A 19921-nucleotide genomic window follows, 5' to 3' on the forward strand; every position below is an offset into this window, starting at 1 on the left:
ACAGTCTTAGCAAATGGAACTTCATTTTTGACATCACTCTGTATTTGTTGTTATTTTCACCAAACTAGAGCATATTTTAGTTTTATAATTTCAAAGAATAGCAGTTCCAACGATAATAATAATAATAATACTTATTATAAAATGCAGTATCGTAACTAGCTAAGGCTTAATTGGTAAATCAAAATAATCGATTTCATAAAGACAAACGCGTATAATTTCCTCATTCGACTGCTACTAGACAGTTAGACAGCAGACATGTTTGCTGTCCTGAAAGTTCAAACCATACAGGGTCTAAGAATATTTCAACAGTAAGTCGATAATCCTTGTCATATGTTATGTTTACTATTACTGCAAGTTATCTATTCAAAATAAATGAACTGCTAAGAAGAAAAGAAAAATGTTTATAGCTTTTTGTCTAGGCAGTTGGCCAGCTGGCTAACTAGCTAGCGAACGTGCATCAGAATATTGTAGTTATCATCTTAGTGTTAAACAAGTAACGTTAATATTATATAGCCAAAACGACTAAGTCACTATCTTGTGTCGTGTATTTCAACATAACTAACGTAGTTAACCTAATTATTTTTTAATATGCACCGATTTTGTGCAAGGTTAAATAAAGGTAACTAACTTAGCATAACAGCTAACAAACCAGCTAGCTAAACAATTTGAATGGTGAAATGTTTTTTTTTCCAAAGCAATGGGCAGTTAAGTTGATGCATATATATCAGCTAGCTAGCTAGTTAGATAATAGTCATTATCTTTGAGCAATGGTCATTATGCATTCGAGTGTTAGCCAGCTGTGAAGGCAGCCACCTGCACTGTGGTACATGGTATACAATTAGCATGTATGCCCTTGAAAGCCATTCATTTATGTAAATGGCTGAAACTACTGTAGGTGCTCTCTTGACATGACCTGTCCAACCAAGGTCTGTGTCCTGCAATGACCTGTGATTGTCTCATCTTAGGAAATGTATATGGACCAAAGGATCAGTACGGTTTGCCTCAGTTGGTAAGTAACATGGGACAATAATATTCACCAAAGTGCTGATTTTAATATGGTCTCTTTTTCAAGTTATTATTCTCCATCGAGATTGAACTGCAGAGGAAGCATTGTAAACTTAGCAAAAAAAAGAAAACGTCCTCTCACTGTCAACTGTTAATTTTCAGCAAACCTAACGTGTAAATATTTGGATGGACATAACAAGATTCAACAACTGACACATAAACTGAACAAGTTCCACAGACATGCGACTAACAGAAATGGAATAAGGGGGGTCAAAAGTAGCAGTCAGTATCTGGTGTGGCCACCAGCTGCATTAAGTACTGCAGTGCATCTCATGGACTGCACCAGATTTGCCAGTCTTTGCTGTGAGATGTTACCCCACTCTTCCAACAAGGCACCTGCAAGTTTCCGGACATTTCTGGGGGGAATGTCCCTAGCCCTCACCCTATGATCCAACAAGTCCCAGACGTGGTCAATGGGATTGAGATCCTGGCTCTTCACTGGCCATGGCAGAACACTGACATTCCTGTCTTGCAGGAAATCACGCACAGAACAAGCAGTATGGCTGGTGGCATTGTCATGCTGCAGGGTCATGTCAGGATGAGCCTGAAGGAAGGGTACCACATGAGGGAGGAGGATGTCTTCCCTGTAACGCACAGCGTTGAGATTACCTGCTATGACAACAAGCTCAGTCCGATGATGCTGTGACACACCACCCCAGACCATGATGGACCATCCACCTCCAAATCGATCCCTCTCCAGAGTACAGGCCTCTGTGTAATGCTCATTCCTTCGACGATAAACGCAAATCCGAGCATCACCCCTGGTGAGACAAAACCGTGACCCGTCAGTGAAAAGCACTTTTTGCCAGTCCTGTCTGGTCCAGCGACTGAGTTTGTGCCCATAGGCGATGTTGTTGCCGGTGATGTCTGGTGAGGACCTCCCTTACAACAGGCCTACGAGCTCTGTCCAGCCTCTCTGTCCAGCCTCTCTGTCCAGCCGCTCTGTCCAGCCGCTCTGTCCAGCCTCTCTGTCCAGCCTCTCTGTCCAGCCTCTCTGTCCAGCCTCTCTGTCCAGCCTCTCTGTCCAGCCTCTCTGTCCAGCCTCTCTGTCCAGCCTCTCTTTGTCTATTGCAGACAGTCTGAGAACTGATGGAGGGATTGTGTGTTCCTGGTGTAACTCGGGCAGTTGTTGTTGCCATCCTGTAACTGTCCCGCAGGTGTGGCATTCGGATGTACCGATCCTGTGCAGGTGTTGTTACACATGGTCTGCCACTGCGAGGACGATCAGTAGTTCGTCCTGTCTCGGGCGTCTCACAGTATGGACATTGCCATTTATTGCCCTGGCCATATCTGTAGTCCTCATGCCTCCTTGCAGCATGCCTAAGGCACGTTGGCGCAGATGGGTAGGGACCCTGGGCATCCTTTGTTTTAGGTGTTTTGTCATTAGAAAGGCCTCTTTAGTGTCCTAAGTTTTCATAACTGTGACCTTAATTGCCTACCGTCTGTAAGCTGTTAGTGTCTTAATGACTGTTCACAGGTGCATGTCCATTAATTGTTTATGGTTCATTGAACAAGCATGGGAAACAGTGTTTAAACCCTTTACAATGAAGATCTGTGAAGTTAATTCGTAAAAATCCAAATATCTTTGAAAGACAGGGTTTCTTTTTTTTGCTGAGTTTAATTTACTAAATTGGTATGTGTTACATCACTCATAGATCAGGTCTCTTTTCCTTTAGGGCAAGGCAGGATAGAGAAAGTACTCATTGCCAACAGAGGAGAGATTGCCTGCCGTGTGATGCGAACAGCAAAGAAGATGGGTGTGCGCTCTGTGGCAGTATACAGTGATGCAGACCGTCATTCCATGCATGTGGCCATGGTATGTCAAGGCTGTCAACTTTGACCCCTCAGTGTTATGTTTGTAGATGCAACTGTATTGATGAGGTTTCTCTCATATTCCTTAGGCAGATGAGGCCTATAACATTGGGCCAGCTGCATCCCAGCAGAGTTACTTGTCAATGGAGAAAGTCTTGGAGGTTGCCAAGAGATCTGGATCACATGTATGTCAAGTGCAGTATTGTATTTGTAGTATTTTTTTTAATTCTAATTTATGACAATCCACTGTTTCTCAAAGTCACCATACCAGCTATCACTGAAGAATAAGTTGATGTTTGTAATTGTGTTTTTGTTATAGGCTGTCCATCCGGGATATGGCTTCCTGTCAGAGAACACAGAGTTTGCTGAGGCGTGCAAACAGGAAGGTATCATTTTCATTGGTCCTCCATCATCTGCCATCAGAGACATGGGTATCAAAAGGTACAGTTAAATGACTCCTCTCTTTTCAAGTCACTTTTCAGTTTTGTTTGTTGTAAGTCTGATTTGAATAAGGGTTATTAAAAAGTTAAATCTTAAATCTACTCTTCTTTTTCCTAGTACATCAAAATACATTATGTCCGCTGCGGGTGTTCCTATCATCGAGGGTTACCACGGAGATGACCAATCAGATGAGAAGCTCCAAGCTGAGGCTGTCAGGATCGGCTACCCAGTGATGATAAAGGCTGTGCGTGGCGGGGGTGGTAAAGTAAGTAAGATATTGTAAATTCGGTTTTGAACCTCTCAATGTCCAAACCAAAATGATTGTTTCATGGAATGATAGTGTGGTTGGTATTTCAAGGCTCCTATGGTTCTGATTGGTTTATCTAGGGAATGCGCATTTCACACACCGCTGAAGATTTCCATGAGCAGCTTGAGTCTGCGAGACGAGAGGCTCGCAAGTCCTTCAACGATGACGTCATGCTAGTGGAGAAATTTGTAGAGGACCCCAGGTATGTAGAAGACGCTGTATATCTATTTGTTTTGGAGATTCAGACAGTACCCTTGTTTAGATGTTGTGTGACCAGATTCCTTCCCTGACCAGACATGTGGAGGTCCAGGTCTTTGGGGACCAGCATGGAAATGCTGTCTACCTGTTTGAGAGGGACTGCAGCGTGCAGAGAAGGCACCAGAAGATCATTGAGGAAGCACCAGGGGTAAGTGCAGGGTACAGGACTCCGCCCAGTACCCTGCCCTGAACTTTAGTCACTGTTACTAGCCGGCTACCACCCGGTACTCTGCCTTGCACCTTAGACTGCTTCGACACTGGTATTTTTTTATAATGTTACATACTGTTTTACCCATTTCATACTGTATTATAGTCTAAGTTAATCCTATATAACTACTGCAGTACACACCTTTTCTATTAATATACTGTCCACAATGTCTATACACACCATCATATATACATATACACTGAGTGTACAAAACATTAGGAACACCTTGCTAATATTACCCTCGGAACAGCCCCAATTTGTCGGGGCATGGATGCTACAAGGTGTTGAAAGCGTTCCACAGTGATTCTGGCCCATGTTGACTCCAATGCTTCCCACAGTTGTGTCAAGTTGGCTGGATGTTCTTTGGGTGGTGGACCATTCTTGATACACACGGGAAACTGATGATCATGAAAACCACACTCAAACTGTCAAACTGGTGCGCCTAGCACCTACAGTACTACCATACCCTTTTCAAAGGCACTTAAATATTTTGTCTTGCCCATTCACACTCTGAACGCACGTATACACAATCCATGTCTCAATTGTCTCAAAAATCCATCTTTAACCTGACACCTCCCCTTCATCTACACTGATTGAAGTGGATTTAACAGGTGAGGGATCATAGCTTTCACCTGGATTCACCTGGCCAGTCTGCCATGGAGAGAGCACTCAGTGTATATTTATATTCCGGACACTGACACTGCTCATTCTAGAGGTCGACCGATTATTTTTCAACGCCGATGCCGATTATTGGAGGACAAAAAAAAGAACTGCTACCGATTTAATCGGCAGATTTTAAACATGTATTTGTAATAACAACAATTACAACAATACTGAATGAACACTTATTTTAACTTAATATAATACATCAATAAAATCAATTTAGCCCCAAATAAATAATGAAACATGTTAAATTTGGTTTAAATAATGCAAAAACAAAGTGTTGGAGAAGAAAGTAAAAGTGCAATGTAAGAAAGCTAACGTTTAAGTTCCTTGCTCAGAACATATGAGAGCTGGTGGTTCCTTTTAACATGAGTCTTCAATATTCCCAGGTAAGAAGTTTTAGGTTGTAGTTATTATTAGGACTATTTCTCTCTATACCATTTGTATTTCATATACCTTTGACTATTGGATGTTCTTATGGGCACTTTAGTATTGCCAGTGTAACAGTATAGTTTCCGTACCTCTCCTCGCTCCTACCTGGGCTCGAATCAGGAACACAACGACAACAGCCACCCTCGAAACAGCATTACCCATGCAGAGCAAGGGGAACAACCACTCCAAGTCTCAGAGCGAGTGACGTTTGAAACGCTATCAGCGCGCACCTCGCTAACTAGCTAGCCATTTCACATCACATCGTTACACTCGTCTATTCTCTGGAGTTGATAGGCTTGAAGTCATAAAACACCAGAGCTGTTGGCCAAACCCACGAAAGTGCTGTTTGAATGAATGCTTATGAGCCTCCTGGTGCCTACCATTGCTCAGTCAGACTGCTCTATCAAATCATAGACTTAATTATAACATAACACACAGAAATGCGAGCCGTAGGTCATTAATATGGTCGAATCCAGAAACTATCATCTCGAAAACAAGATGTTTATTCTTTCAGTGAAATACGGAACCGTTCCGTATTTTATCTAACGGGTGGCATCCCTAAGTCTAAATATTCCTGTTACATTGCACAACCTTCAATGTTATGTCATGATTACGTAACATTCTGGCAAATTAGTTCGCAATGAGCCAGGTGGCCCAAACTGTTGCATATACCTTGACTCTGCGTGCAATGAACACAAGAGAAGGGACACAATTTCACCTGGTTAATATTGCCTGCTAACCTGGATTTCTTTTAGCTAAATATGCAGGTTTAAAAATATATACTTCTGTGTATTGATGTTAAGAAAGGCATTGGTGTTTATGGTTAGGTACACGTTGGAGCAACGACAGTCCTTTTTCACAAATGCGCACTGCATCGATTATATGCAACGCAGGACAAGCTAGATAAACTAGTAATATCATCAACCATGTGTAGTTATAACTAGTGATTAGGATTGATTAAGTTTAATGCTAGCAAGCAACTTACCTTTGCTTCTTACTGCATTCGTGTAACAGGCGGGCTCCTCATGAGGCAGGTGGTTAGAGCGGTGGACTAGTTAACCGTAAGGTTGCAAGATTGAATCCCTGAGCTGACAAGGTAAAAATCTGTCGTTCTGCCCCTGAACAAGGCAGTTAACCCACCGTTCCTAGGCCGTCATTGAAAATAAGAATGTGTTCTTAACTGACATGCCTAGTTAAATAAAGATTAAGTAAAGGTGTAAAAAAACAAAAAATTACCAATTTCTGATTTATGAAAATTAGGGCCAATTTCAAGTTAATCGGCCATTCCGATTAATCGGTCGACCTCTAGCTCATTCTCATATTTATTAATTCCTTTTTGGGATTTGTGTATTGTTAGGTATTACTGCACTGTTGGAGCCAGAATCATAAGCATTTTATTTATTTAACTAGGTTAGTTTGTTTAGAACAAATTCTTCTTTACAATGATGGCCTGCCAAGGAACAGTGGGTTAAATGCCTTGTTACCGTGTCAGCTCGGGATGCGATCTAGCAACCTTTCGGTTACTGGCCCAATGCTCTAACCACTAGGCTAGCTGCATTTCACTAGACCAGCGATAAATATGTATATGCAACCAATAACATTCGATTTTTGCTCCTAGCTCTAAAGTAACATGTCTTGGTTTCCTGTGTAAATGCTGAATAGGAGACTTGACTGCACTGTGGTTTGCACAACCTAGGCCATGCGAGTGTGTAATTATTTTTTGTTTGTGTTTGCACCTGTGCTTTGTAGCCTGGTATAAGCGAGGAGGTGAGGTGGAAACTGGGAGAGGCAGCGGTGAGAGCAGCCAAAGCCGTCAACTATGTGGGAGCAGGTGGGCAGAGAATGGACCTCAAACATTGTTGCTTTGAACACTCACTCACTAGCGGGTTATGAAAACATTATTTGTTGTTGTAATATTTTAAATAGATGCTTTCCCATCCTTTGGACTACCCTGTGCACCGGTGTGACAACCACATTTACAGTATGTCCCTGATTCTATGCAGGCACTGTGGAGTTCATCATGGATGCACAGCACAACTTCTACTTCATGGAGATGAACACACGTCTGCAGGTGGAGCACCCTGTGTCTGAGATGATCACTGGAACTGACCTGGTGGAGTGGCAGCTCAGGGTAAGATGGAAAGAGGGATGCCTTCAGAAAGAGGAGGTTGGGGACATCGATGTGTTTTAATACACTGGGTGTACAAAACATGAATAACACCTGCTCTTTCCATGACACAGACTGACCAGGTGAAAGCCATGATCCCTTATTGATGTCACTTGTTAAATCCACTTCAATCAGTGTTGATGAAGGGGAGGAGACAGGTTAAAGAAGGATTTTTAAGCCTTGAGACAGTTAAAACCCATATCTTGTGTGCCATTCAGAGGGTGAATGGGCAAAACAAAAGACTGAAGTGCCTTTGAATGGGGTATGGTAGTAGGTGACAGGCGCACCGGTGTGAGTTTGTCAAGAACTGCAAAACTGGTTGTTTTTTCACACTCAAAAGTTTCCCATGTGTATCAAGAATGGTCCACCACCCAAAGGACATCCAGCCAACTTGACACAACTGTGGGCAGCATTGGAGTCAACATGGGCCAGCATCCCTGTGGAACGCTTTCAACACCTTGTAGAGCCCATGTCCTGATGAATTGAAGCTGTTCCGAGGGCAAAAGGGGGTGCAACTCAATATTAGGAACACCTTCCTAATTTTTCGTAGACTCAGTGTGTTGAGTGTATTTACGAGCTCCTCTAGAAGACCTCATAATCCCAGAGATTATGGATTTTAATCTGCATAAAGATTAAATGAACAATTTGTTAAAGCTCCACCCTGATGTAGGGCTCCACGATAGACAAATCTTATAGCAATCTTTTTTATTTTCGATTTGTGATCTAGATCAAAACACTTGGGTGAATTGTTGGAATCATAGTAATATAATTATTTACACTGAATGTACAAAACATTAACAACACATGATGTCGCCTGGCCACCACTGTAAGTATTCAGAGGTACAGTAGATAATTAATAACATGGGCTTTCTCTCTGAGGTTACGCAGCACAGCGGTAGTGATAGATAGCCACAAGATTACCACATTAGATTACAGAGCAGTAATGCTATCACACAGCAGTCCTAAAGATAAGCTAACCATCAATGAGATAATTCACCCCAGGCATTACCAAATGTTCATACAATGCAAACTAATATTTTGTCCTCAGAACAGCCTCAATTTGCCGGGGCATGGACTCTACAATGTGTCAAAAGCATTCCACAGGGATACTGGCATAAGTCTTCAAAAATCCTTCTTTAACCTGTCTCCTCCCTTGAAGTGGATTTAACGAGTGACATCAATAAGGGATCATTGCTTTCACCTGGTCAGTCTGTCATGGAAAGAGCAAGTGTTCTAAATGTTTTGCACACAGTGTATATTAAAAATCAAAGTGGAAAGCAGCATCGTTCCTCTTTTGGATCAATCTGTTGACTGCATTTGACCTAACAGAACAGCATGCAAATGTATAGTGAATCTAACCGCGAGGAGGAGGAACTGTGTTGCTTGAGTGACAGGGTGAGGCTTTGTGTGTGTGTGTGTGTGTGTGTGTGTGTGTGGGGGGGTGGGGGGGAACAGCCACAACAGGAGAGAGACGATAAACCGAGTCAATTATAAACTATTTGGCTCTCAGGTGGCTGCAGGCGAGAGGCTGCCCCTCCTGCAGGACGAGATCGAACTGATGGGCCATTCATTTGAGGCCAGGATATACGCTGAGGACCCCAACAATGACTTCCTCCCTGGGGCAGGACCCCTCCTTCATCTGTCTACACCCCCGGCAGACGAATACACACGCATCGAGACGGGCGTCAGGGAAGGTACAGTACACCCAGCTTACCTGTAACTACTTACACCTATTTTACACTAGACTGTCAAACAGAACTCTTAACCACATAGTGATGATGTACCTGTCTGTGTTCTCAGGAGATGAAGTGTCAGCCCACTATGACCCCATGATCGCTAAACTGGTGGTGTGGGGAGAAGACCGATCTGCTGCTCTGAAGAAGCTTAGATACTGTCTACGCCAGTACAACGTAAGAGCATTATACACACACTGGACACATCCCATTTCTGTTTCTGTCAGAGACTTTTGATTGACCTTTGACCACTGATCCCGGCAGATTGTAGGACTCAACACCAACATTGACTTCTTGCTGAGTCTGTCTGGGCATCCAGAGTTTGAGGCGGGGAATGTGACCACCAGCTTCATCCCCCAGCACTATGAGCAGCTGTTCCCTAAACCCATCCCTCCCTCCAGGGCCACACTGTGTCAGGCTGCCCTGGGTCTGCTCCTCAGAGAGAGGGCCAGCACTCAGACCTTCAGAGACAAGTCCAACGGTGAGGAACAACAACAGGCCTGTCTCTACAGGTCACTGAGAACTACACTACATGACCAAAAGTATGTGGACACCTGCTCGTCGAACATCTCATTCCAAAATCATGGCCATTAATATGGAGTTGATCTCCCCCTTTGCTGCTATAACAGCATCCACTCTTCTGTGGATGGCTTCACATTAGATGTTGGAACATTGCTGCGGGGAACTTGCTGCTTTTCTGTCACAAGCATTTGTGAGGTCGGGCACTGATGTTGGGCGAATAGGCCTGGCTCAGAGTCGGCGTTCCAATTCATCACAAAGGTTTTTGATGGGGTTGAGGTCAGGGCTCTCTGCAGGCCAGTCAAGTTCTTCCACACCGATCTTGATAAACCATTTCTGTATGGTCTTCACTTTGTGCACAGGGTCATTGTCATGCTGAAACAGGAAACAGTTGGAAGCACAAAATCGTCTAGAATGTCATTGTATACTGTAGCATTAAGATTTCCCTTCATTGGAACTAAGGTGCCTAGCCCGAGCCATGAAAAACAGCCCCAGACCATTATTCCTCCTCCAAACTTTACAGTTGGCACTATATTGGGGCAGGGTAGCCTAGTGGTTAGAGTTGGACTAGTAACCGGAAGGTTGCAAGTTCAAATCCCCGAGCTGACAAGGTACAAATCTGTCGTTCTGCCCCTGAACAGGCAGTTAACCCACTGTTCCTAGGCCGTCATTGAAAATAAGAATTTGTTCTTACTTGCCTAGTTAAATAAAGGTTTAAAAAAATAAAACATGTTTTTTTAAAAGCTGGCATCCGCCAAACCCAGATTTGTCCGTCAGAATGCCAGATGGTGAAGCGTGATTCAAAACACATGTTTCCACTGCTCTGGAGTCCAATAGCGGCAAGCTTTACACCACTCCAGCCGACGCTTGGCATTGCGTATGGTGATCTTAGGCTTGTGTGCAGCTGCTCGGCCATGGAAACCCATTTCATGAAGCTCCCGACAAACAGTTATTGTGCTGACGTTGCTCCCAGAGTCAGTTTGGAACTCGATAGTGAGTGTTGCAACCGAGGACAGACAATTTTTACGTGCTTCAGCACTTGGCGGTCCCATTAAGTGAGCTTGTGTGGCCTAACACTTTGTGGCTGTGCCGTTGTTGCTCCTAGACGTTTACACTTCACAATAACAGCACTTACAGTTGACCGGGGTTGTACAGTTTGACAAACAGACTTGTTGGAAAGGTTGCATCCTATGACAGTGAATGACAGTTGAATGACAGTTGAATGTCACCGAGCTCTTCAGTAGGCCATTCTACTGCAAATGTTTGTCTATGGAGATGTTATACACCTGTCAGCAACAGGTGTGGCTGAAATAGCTGAATCCACTAATTTGAAGGGTTGTCCACATACTTTTGCATAGTGTGTGCTTGTATACATATATCCATACAGTTGAAGTCAGACATTTACATACACCTTAGCCAAATACATTTAAACTCAGTTTCACAATTCCTGACATTTAATCCTAGTAAAAAATGCCTTGTCTTAGGTCAGTTAAGATCACCACTTCATTTTAAGAATGTGATATCTCAGAACAATAGTAGAGTGATTAATTTCAGCTTTTATTTCTTTCATCACATTCCCAGTGGGTCAGAAGTTTAAATACATCCAATTAGTATTTAGTAGCATTGCCTTTAAATTGTTTAACTTGGGTCCAATGTTTCGTGTAGCCTTCCACAAGCTTCCCACAATAAGTTGGGTGAATTTTGGCCCATTCCTCCTGATAGAGCTGGTGTAACTGAGTCAGGTTCGTAGGCCTCCTTGCTCGCACATGCTTTTTCAGTTATGCCCACACATTTTCAATAGGAATGAGGTCAGGGCTTTGTGATGGCCACTCCAATACCTTGACTTTGTTGTCCTTAAGCCATTTTGCCACAACTTTGGAAGTCTGCTTGGAGTCATTGTCCATTTGGAAGTCCCATTTGCGACTAAGCTTTAACTTCCTGACTGTCTTGAGATGTTGCTTATATCCACATAATTTCCTTTCCTCACGATACCATCTATTTTTCTGAAGTACACCCGTCCCGCCTGCAGCTTAGCACCCCCACAAAATGATGCTGCCAACCCTGTGCTTCACGGTTGGGATGGTGTTCTTTGACTTGCCAGCCTCCCCCTTTTTCCTCTAAACATAGCGATGGTCATTATGGCCAAACAGTTCTATTTTTGTTTCATCAGACCAGAGGACATTTCTCCAAAAGTACGATCTTGGTCCCAATGTGCAGTTGCAAATCGTAGTCTGGCTTTTTTAATGGCAGTTTTGGAGCAGTGGCTTCTACCTTGCTGAGCGACCTTTCAGGTTATGTCGATATAGGACTCGTCTTACTGTGGATATAGATACTTTTGTACCTGTTTCCTCCAGCATCTTCACAAGGTCCTTTGCTATTGTTCTGGGATTGATTGGCACTTTTCACACCAAAGTACGTTCATCTTTAGGAAACAGAATGCGTCTCCTTCCTGAGCGGTATGACTGCTGCGTGGTCCCATGGTGTTTATACTTGCGTACTATTGTTTGTACAGATGAACATGGTACCTTCAGGCATTTGGAAATTGCTCCCAAGGATGAACCAGACTTGTGGAGGTCTACAATTTATTTTCTGAGGTCTTGGCTGATGTCTTATGATTTTCCCATGATGTCAAGCAAAGAGGCACTGAGTTGGAAGGTAGTCCTTGAAATACATCCACAGGTACACCTCCTATAGGCTAATTGACATTTTATTCAATCAGCTTCTAAAGCCATGACATACTTTTCTGGAATTTCCCAAGCTGTTTAAAGGCACAGTCAACTTAGTGTATGTAAACTTCTGACCCACTGGAATTGTGATACACTGAAATAATCTGTCTTAACAATTGTTGGAAAAATGACTTGTCATGCACAAACAATTGTTGGAAAAATGACTTGTCATGCACAAAGTAGATGTCCTAACCGACTTGCCAAAACTATAGTTTGTTAACAAGAAATTTGTGGAGTGGTTGAAAAACAAGTTTTAATGACTCCAACCTAAGTGTATATAAACTTCCAACTGTACGTCATACAGTACCAGTCAAAAGTTTAGACACATCTACTCATTTTCTTTATTTTTTAAAACTATTTTCTACATTGAAGGATAGTGAAGATATCAAAGCTATTAAATGACACACATGGAATCATGTAGTAACCAATAGTGTTAAACAAATCAAAATATATTTGAGATTCTTCAAAGTAGCCACCCTTTGCCTTGATGACAGCTTGGCACAATCTTGGCATTCTCTCAACCAGCTTCATGAGGTAGTCACCTGGATTGCATTTCAATGAACAGGTGTGCCTTATTGAATTTCTTTCCTTAATGTGCTTGAGGCAATCAGTTGTCTTGTGACAAAGTTTGAGTGGTATATAGAAGATGGCCCTATTTGGTAAAACACCAAGTCCATATTATGGCAAGAACAGCTCAAATAAGCAAAGAGAAATGACAGTCCATCATTACTTTAAGACATGAACGTCAGTCAATCAAGAAAATTTCAAGAACGTTTAACGTTTCTTCAAGTGCAGTTGCAAAAACCATACCATTAAGCGCTATGATGAAACTGGCTCTCATGAGGACCGCCAATGGAAAGGAAGACCCATCGTTACCTCTGCTGCAGAGGATACTTTCATTAGTTACCAGCCTCAGAAATATCAGCCCAAATAAATGTTTCAGAGTTCAAGTAACAGACACATCATCAACTGTTCAGAGGAGATTGTGTCAATCAGGCTTTCTTGGTCAAATTGCTGCAAAGAAACCACTTCTAAAGGACACAAATAATAATAAGAGGAGACCTTCTTTGGCCAAGAAACATGAGCAATGGACATTAGACTGGTAGAAATCTGTCCAACTTTGAGATTTTTGGTTCCAACCTCCGTGTCTTTGTGAGACACAGAGTAGGTGAACGGATGATCTCCGCATGTTCATGAGGGGATGGCTGCCGTCCTATCGGCTCTTAACCAACCATGCTATTTTTTTAAATATTTCTTTTGCATTGTTTAACTTGTTTTGTACATAATGTTGCTGCTACTGTCTCATCACTAAAAATAGCTTCTGGACATCAGAATTGTGATTATTCCCCTCAGATTAGACTGAGTTTTTCTTCTATGAGTCAGATGGGAGGGATATACTACAGACACCTGACCAGCCCAGATCGCCTTCATTCGTTGAAGGAAACTGAGATTTTGTGTAAAAAGATCAGGGTGCCTTGTGAGGATCAGGTGGCTAATTTGCCATTGCCTTCCATCCTGCTAGTTAACATTTTGCATGACGCACCAGCAATTTGCATACCACACCAACAGATCCACAGATGATGCAATCTCTATTGCACTCCACACTGCACTTTCACACCTGGATAAAAGGAACATCTATGTGCGAATGCTATTCATTGACTATAACTCGGCGTTCAACACCATAGTGCCCTCAAAGCTCATCACTAAGCTAAGGACCCTGGGACTAAACACCTCCCTCTGCAACTGGATCCTGGACTTCCTGATGGGGCCGTCCCCAGGTGGTAAGGGTAGGTATCAACACATCCGCCACGCTGATCCTCAACACGGGGGCCCCTCAGGGTTGCGTGCTCAGTTCCCTCCTGTACTCCCAGTTTACTCATGACTGCACAACTCCAGCACCATTAAGTTTGCTGATGACCCAACAGTGCTAGGCCTGATCACCAACAACGATGAAACGGTCAATAGGGAGGAGGTCCGAGACCTGACCGTGTAGTACCAGGACAACAATCTCTCCCTTAACATGATCAAGACAAAGGAGATGACTGAACGACAGAGAAAGGAGGAATGAGAACGCCCCCATTCTCATTGACGGGGCTGCAGTGGAACAGGTTGAGAGCTTCAAGTTCTTTGGCGTTCACATCATCGACAAACTAACATGGTCCAAGACAGTCATGAAGAGTGCACGACAAAACCTATTCCCCCTCAGGAGACTGAAAAGATTTGGCATGGGTCCTCAGATCCTCAAAAGATTTTACAGCTGCACCATCTAGAGCATCCTGACGGGTTGCATCACTGCCTGTTATGGCAAATGCTCGGCCTCCAACTGCAAGGCACTAAAGAGGGTAGTGTGTACGTCCCAGTACATCACTGGGGCCAAGCTTCCTGCCATCCAGGACCTCTATACCAGGACCTCTATAAAATTGTCAGACTCAAGCCACCCTTGTCATAGAACAGTCTATCTGCTACCGCACGGCAAGCGGTACCGGAGTGCCAAGTCTATGTCCAAGAGGCTTCTAAACAGCTTCCACACCCAAGCCATAAGACTCCTGAACAGTTAATCAAATGGCTACCCAGACTATTTGCATTGCCCCCACCCTCTTCTACGCTGATGCTACTCTGTTATTATCTGTACATAGTCACTTTAATAACTCTACCTACATGTTACCTCAACTAACTGGTGCCCCTGCACATTGACTCTGTACCCATAGCCCCGGTATTGTTATTTACTACTGCTCTTTAATTATTCTCTTTTTTTGTGGTTTATTCTTAACTGCATTGTTGGTTAAGGACTTGTAAGTAAGCATTTCACTAAGGTCTACACCTGTTGTATTCGGCGCATGTGACAAATAAAATTTGATGCTTGGTTCCCACCATGAAGCAGATGGTGTGATTGTGTGGGGGTGCTTTGCTGGTGACACTGTCTGACATTTTATTTAGAATTCAACCAGCATGGCTACCACAGCCTTCTGCAGCGATCCGCCATTCCATCTGGTTTGTGCTTAGTGGGACTATCATTTGTTTTTCAACAGGACATTGATCCAACATACCTCCAGGCTGTGTAACGGCTACATTTTGACCTAGAAGGAGAGTGATGGAGTGCTGCATCAGATGACCTGGCCTCCATATATATATATATATATATATAATATACACACACCTATTTTACTTGGTATTATTGTTTCACTCACATCTCTGACCTGTATTGTTGGAGCTTAAGAATTGCACTGAACCCTGCAATTACAGTAAATCTGCGACCATGTGCATGTGACTAATAAACTCTGATTAGATTTATGCAACTGTTGGAAGAGATCCTAAATTCTGTTCTTTTCTCCCATCGCAGATCCCTTCTCTCCTTTTGCCTGCAGTAACGGCCGGAGGGTGAACATCCTATACAGTAGGAATATGACCCTCCAGCTGGGTGAAACTAGTGAGTCCGAACCTCCTTCACCAGGTCATAGACTGATTTTTTTGTTTTGTTTGTTCATGACATAATGTTGCATAGGCTTACGCTTTTTATCATCAACAACTACTGTAGATTCAGCCGCAGGACATTTTTAAAAATAAATTCTTGAGCGGATGGTCGGGGGGCTGGATCAGAATTACAAATAAATTGTAGACTGCAAATTGAACGCAAGACGCCCAAACAACTATATTTGACTAAAACATGATCATTTCTCAAACCTTGCTTACATTTGTATACGATCATGTGTCTCTTTTATTATGTGTGACTACATGGGAACCTATTTACAAAATTAATATCACTTAGAGCTGATTTCCTGGCGTTTTTAGTCTCATGCAAAATAAATAAATACATACTCAAAACTTGGAGAGACAAATAAAACCACTCGCGGGCCAAATTTGGGGAACCCTGCAGTAGGCTATAGGCCCAATACATTCTCACCACATATTGGCTGTGCTTGAATTGCCCTGCCAGTGCATTGTTGTTCAGACCATTTAAAAATATATATATTTCAAAATTTGATGTAGACAGTATGATCACACCGGTAATAGATCAGTTGTTGTATTACTTGTTAGGCACAGCTGAGTGAGCATACATTTTATTTTACTGGGCTGATGGTGCCATCAGTCTCAGTGAAGGGAAAGCACAGCAGACTGAGGGTCCGCCTCTCAATGTCCCTCCGCTCTCCCTTTTCTCTGCTGACACTGACCAAAAAGGGACACTGTCTTCCAGCTGATGGTGAAACTCGAGTTCGCACTATTACACAAAATCATGTTGTTACTCCTATGAACACAGAAAGTTCCTCTATTAAAAAAGACCCAAGCCACTAATAATAAAACAAACCTATCGATACATGTTCCTACTCATTCATTACAGCTGCAGTGCTGGTTGTAGCGTGAGTGGTAGTAGGAAGAACGCGTATTTGATTCCTTATAAAAGTGTTGAATAAAAAGTGTTGCCAGTGCCGAGTAAACTTAAACCATGCAGTCACTCAAAACCAGCAGCTCTTTGCTGTATTCGTTGACAGTCTCTCTCTAGTCATGGTTTTAAACATTTTTAAATCTCGCAGTAGGCTTTCTTTTACGCCTGCTACGTTACTGCCGACACGGTATTCTGAGCCATCCAACCAATTGGCCAGCGGAAGGCATATAGTGCACTTGATTTGCTCTCTGGGACCACCAGAAGGCAGAGTTGGTACCTTCAGACATGAAAATGGTTATAAATGGGAATCCTTTGCCTACCCGGTGCACAGGGCAGCTGAATCAGGTGAACTTACTGCCAACAATGCGAGTCAAAAAAATTATAGTAACGCAAGGCTTTATCGTTGGGTTTTTTACAGAAATGTTTGCAGATCGACTAGGAATGCCTAGGTCGATCACGATCGACTAGTTGGTGACCACTGTCATAGAGAAAGCAGCCAGTAGAACCTGGTTTGATTGAAATGCTAAGTCAATCTTCATGTTGATGAGGAGCCCAAGTCTGTCCTCCTAGACCTTATTCTAATGACTGTTTTTAAATAATTAATGTGGTAATGACTGATTTTAATTAGTGTGTCTGATTCCTCCGTCTATAAGCAAGCCCATCTCCTCACTATAGTTGAACTTTCAGCAGTCCATATGACATCATTAGTCACTCTCATGTTTCACTTTTGCTGAGAATATTTATTTTAATACAGAGAAAAGTACTTTAAGAGCTTTAAATCTGCTTTTTGTTTACTTGTGACATGAAATGTATAAGTTGTTTCCACTGAGGATAAGTTATTCATATTTTATGTCATACAAATAAATCTTAGAATAGGACACATCATAGATTTGCCTTTTATAGAAAATGCATGAGTCCATTTATTAAGTGGCAGAGGAAAGACTTCACACAACTTTTTTTTTTCTCTCTGCAGAAGTGGAAGTAACGGTTACATACAATTCAGATGGGACTTATTCTATGGAGGTACATGTTCTGTGTGTGTTGTAAAAATTGCCATACATGTCTAAAGTTCTCTGTGGCACATGATTTACGACTGATGGGTCTTGTCCCCTTCATCAGATTGGAGGGGAAGTGTTCCAGGTGTCAGGGGAGGTGGAGACAGAGGGACAGACATCATTCCTGCACTGCTCTGTCAACGGGGTGAAGTCCCGGCCCAAACTGGTCATCCTTGATAACACAGTACACCTCTTCTCTATGGTGAGTCTCGCTCCACTACAGCAGGGTTTCTCAAACTCGGTCCTGGGGCCCCCTGGAAGCATGTTTTGGTTTTTGCCCAAGCACTACACAGCTGATTCAAATAATCAAAACTTGGTTATTTGAATCGGCTGTGTAGTGCTAGGGCAAAAACCAAAACGTGCACCCAGATTGGGCCCCAGGACCCTGCTCTAGAACACTGTCACTTTCCTTCTCAGGTCTTCTAACCCACCCTCTTCTCCCCATCAGGAGGGCAGCGCAGAGGTGAGCGTTCCAGTGCCCAAGTTTCTGGCTGGTGTGAGCACAGGAGCACAGAGAGGAGCTGTGGCACCCATGACTGGGACCATTGAGAAGGTAATACATTATGGATCATCTCTTTTTTTTTTCACCACCATTATTTCTGTCTATAAAAGCTGACCCAGCCACTGACAGATGATCTTGAATATGATTTCCTGCCAGATGGTCAGTAAGCACTCAGGCATTCTGATTCATGGGATATTAGCTCACTCCGCAGATTATTTAATCTGTACCTCCTATTGATGACATGGGGTGCATCGTTCAGACATGCCAATTGATAAATGTCAGTTGTGGAAAAACAGACATTGAGACTCCTGTCCTAACATTAACAGGGCAATTTTATAATCTATAGGTAAGGTTCTTAATTTAATCTCCTCTTCCTCTAGGTGCTGGTGAAGGCAGGTGACACTGTGCAAATGGGAGATGCCTTGATGGTGATGAATGCCATGAAAATGGAGGTGAGCTTGTCATTTCCTACACTGAAGAGTCCACTCCCAACCCACACACACTCGCTCACTTTGACTTTTCGAACCCTGTAGCCACTTACATTGAACTGTGGGTCCTCAGACTGTGTTCTCTCGCTCTCTGCAGCACACCATCCGAGCACCTAAAGCTGGAGTTATCAAGAAGGTGTTTTTCAAAGAGGGCTCCCAGGCCAACAGACACGCAGCCCTGGTTGAGTTTGAGGAAGCCGCTGAAGAGGAATAATCTCGTGTGAATATCCATGTGTGAACCTTCAGAGTTACTGTAGAAGTCATAGGAAAGAGGCATTTACTATAGGAGTTGCAAACTGCTGTACCATCACTACAGGTCCATGTGGATCACATTGAACACAGTATGAGATGACAGAAAATTCCCTTTAACAATACTGGTATATTTGCTTTGGGTTATTTTATCAGATGGCTGTATGAAAGTAGACATCTGGCTTTTGTACTGTACTCTGCAAAGTGCTCTTGTAGTCTGTTTCTCTATGTAGCTTGGTTCATGGTACTACTGTAACCACTAAACCACTAGCTTTTTGGTGGGTGTTCTTGTTCTTCCTCTCCTTCAAACTTCTGTTTTTTTTCTTCTAGCTTCACTATAGCCAGGTCCCATATGCTCTTGTCAAACCTAAGGAGTTTGAATGATGGCACAAATGGGTCTAGCACTCAGGCTACATCTCATGATTCACTCCAGGCTGTGAAATTTAAATAAGGGCTATTTGCTAACAGCCTCACCTCATAGGCCTACCACGTTGTTTAATGACCAGAATCTGGTTACTTTACAGTCCAATAGGTAATACCAGGGTAAAGATGGCCTGGCATCTGAATTCATATAACATGGTCATCTCTCATATCATGTGACATACAAAATAGATAGACCATCAAATAACCAAGAAGAGAGAAGGGCCAGAGCACGGTTTTTATAGATGTTGTAATATGTCAGAGTTAGTGTTGAATCCCCGCAAGCACACACTCCTGTGGTGAGTTATGTCTACTAAACTGTGCGGTCATCCATTATTCACGTTGATTTGTAATTAGCTGAGGGTTGTCAAATTGTTTTTCTAAAAGATCATTTCAGATAAATTCTCTAAATGTCTCATTTTGTGGTTTTATAGAGGTATACTACCATGCTGGGCACAGTAGTGTGTGTGTGTATATATTAGTTGCATACACGGT

At 42.8% G+C, this 19921-nt stretch overlaps 1 protein-coding gene across 2 annotated transcripts; it reads left to right on the top strand.

The window, feature by feature from the left end:
* The first annotated feature begins 173 nt into the window (after window positions 1–173).
* Window positions 174–19841, top strand: LOC112248469 (methylcrotonoyl-CoA carboxylase subunit alpha, mitochondrial). 2 transcript variants are annotated; one of them, XM_024417523.2, is made up of 19 exons: window positions 174–308; window positions 966–1009; window positions 2742–2881; window positions 2967–3062; window positions 3197–3318; window positions 3436–3583; window positions 3706–3827; window positions 3920–4031; window positions 6936–7017; window positions 7190–7317; window positions 8864–9047; window positions 9154–9263; window positions 9351–9567; window positions 15672–15782; window positions 17686–17735; window positions 17832–17969; window positions 18216–18320; window positions 18650–18721; window positions 18855–19841. In XM_024417523.2, the coding sequence occupies exons 1-19, from the start codon at window positions 256–258 to the stop codon at window positions 18969–18971; spliced, it is 2151 nt and encodes a 716-aa protein (XP_024273291.1). In that variant the 5' UTR covers window positions 174–255; the 3' UTR covers window positions 18972–19841. The 2 variants fall into 2 exon arrangements, with proteins under 2 accessions (XP_024273291.1, XP_024273301.1); XM_024417533.2 differs by having other exon boundaries at window positions 15672–15758.
* The last annotated feature ends 80 nt before the right edge of the window (window positions 19842–19921 follow it).

Source organism: Oncorhynchus tshawytscha, linkage group LG01, assembly GCF_018296145.1.
Source record: "Oncorhynchus tshawytscha isolate Ot180627B linkage group LG01, Otsh_v2.0, whole genome shotgun sequence".
Lineage (NCBI taxonomy): Eukaryota > Metazoa > Chordata > Actinopteri > Salmoniformes > Salmonidae > Oncorhynchus > Oncorhynchus tshawytscha.

Coding starts and splice junctions, on each gene's coding strand:
- LOC112248469 (XM_024417523.2), top strand. CDS start 256: ATGTTTGCTGTCCTGAAAGTTCAAACCATACAGGGTCTAAGAATATTT. Junction 309..965: donor GGTCTAAGAATATTTCAACA/GTAAGTCGATAA, acceptor GTCTCATCTTAG/GAAATGTATATGGACCAAAG. Junction 7,018..7,189: donor CGTCAACTATGTGGGAGCAG/GTGGGCAGAGAA, acceptor GATTCTATGCAG/GCACTGTGGAGTTCATCATG.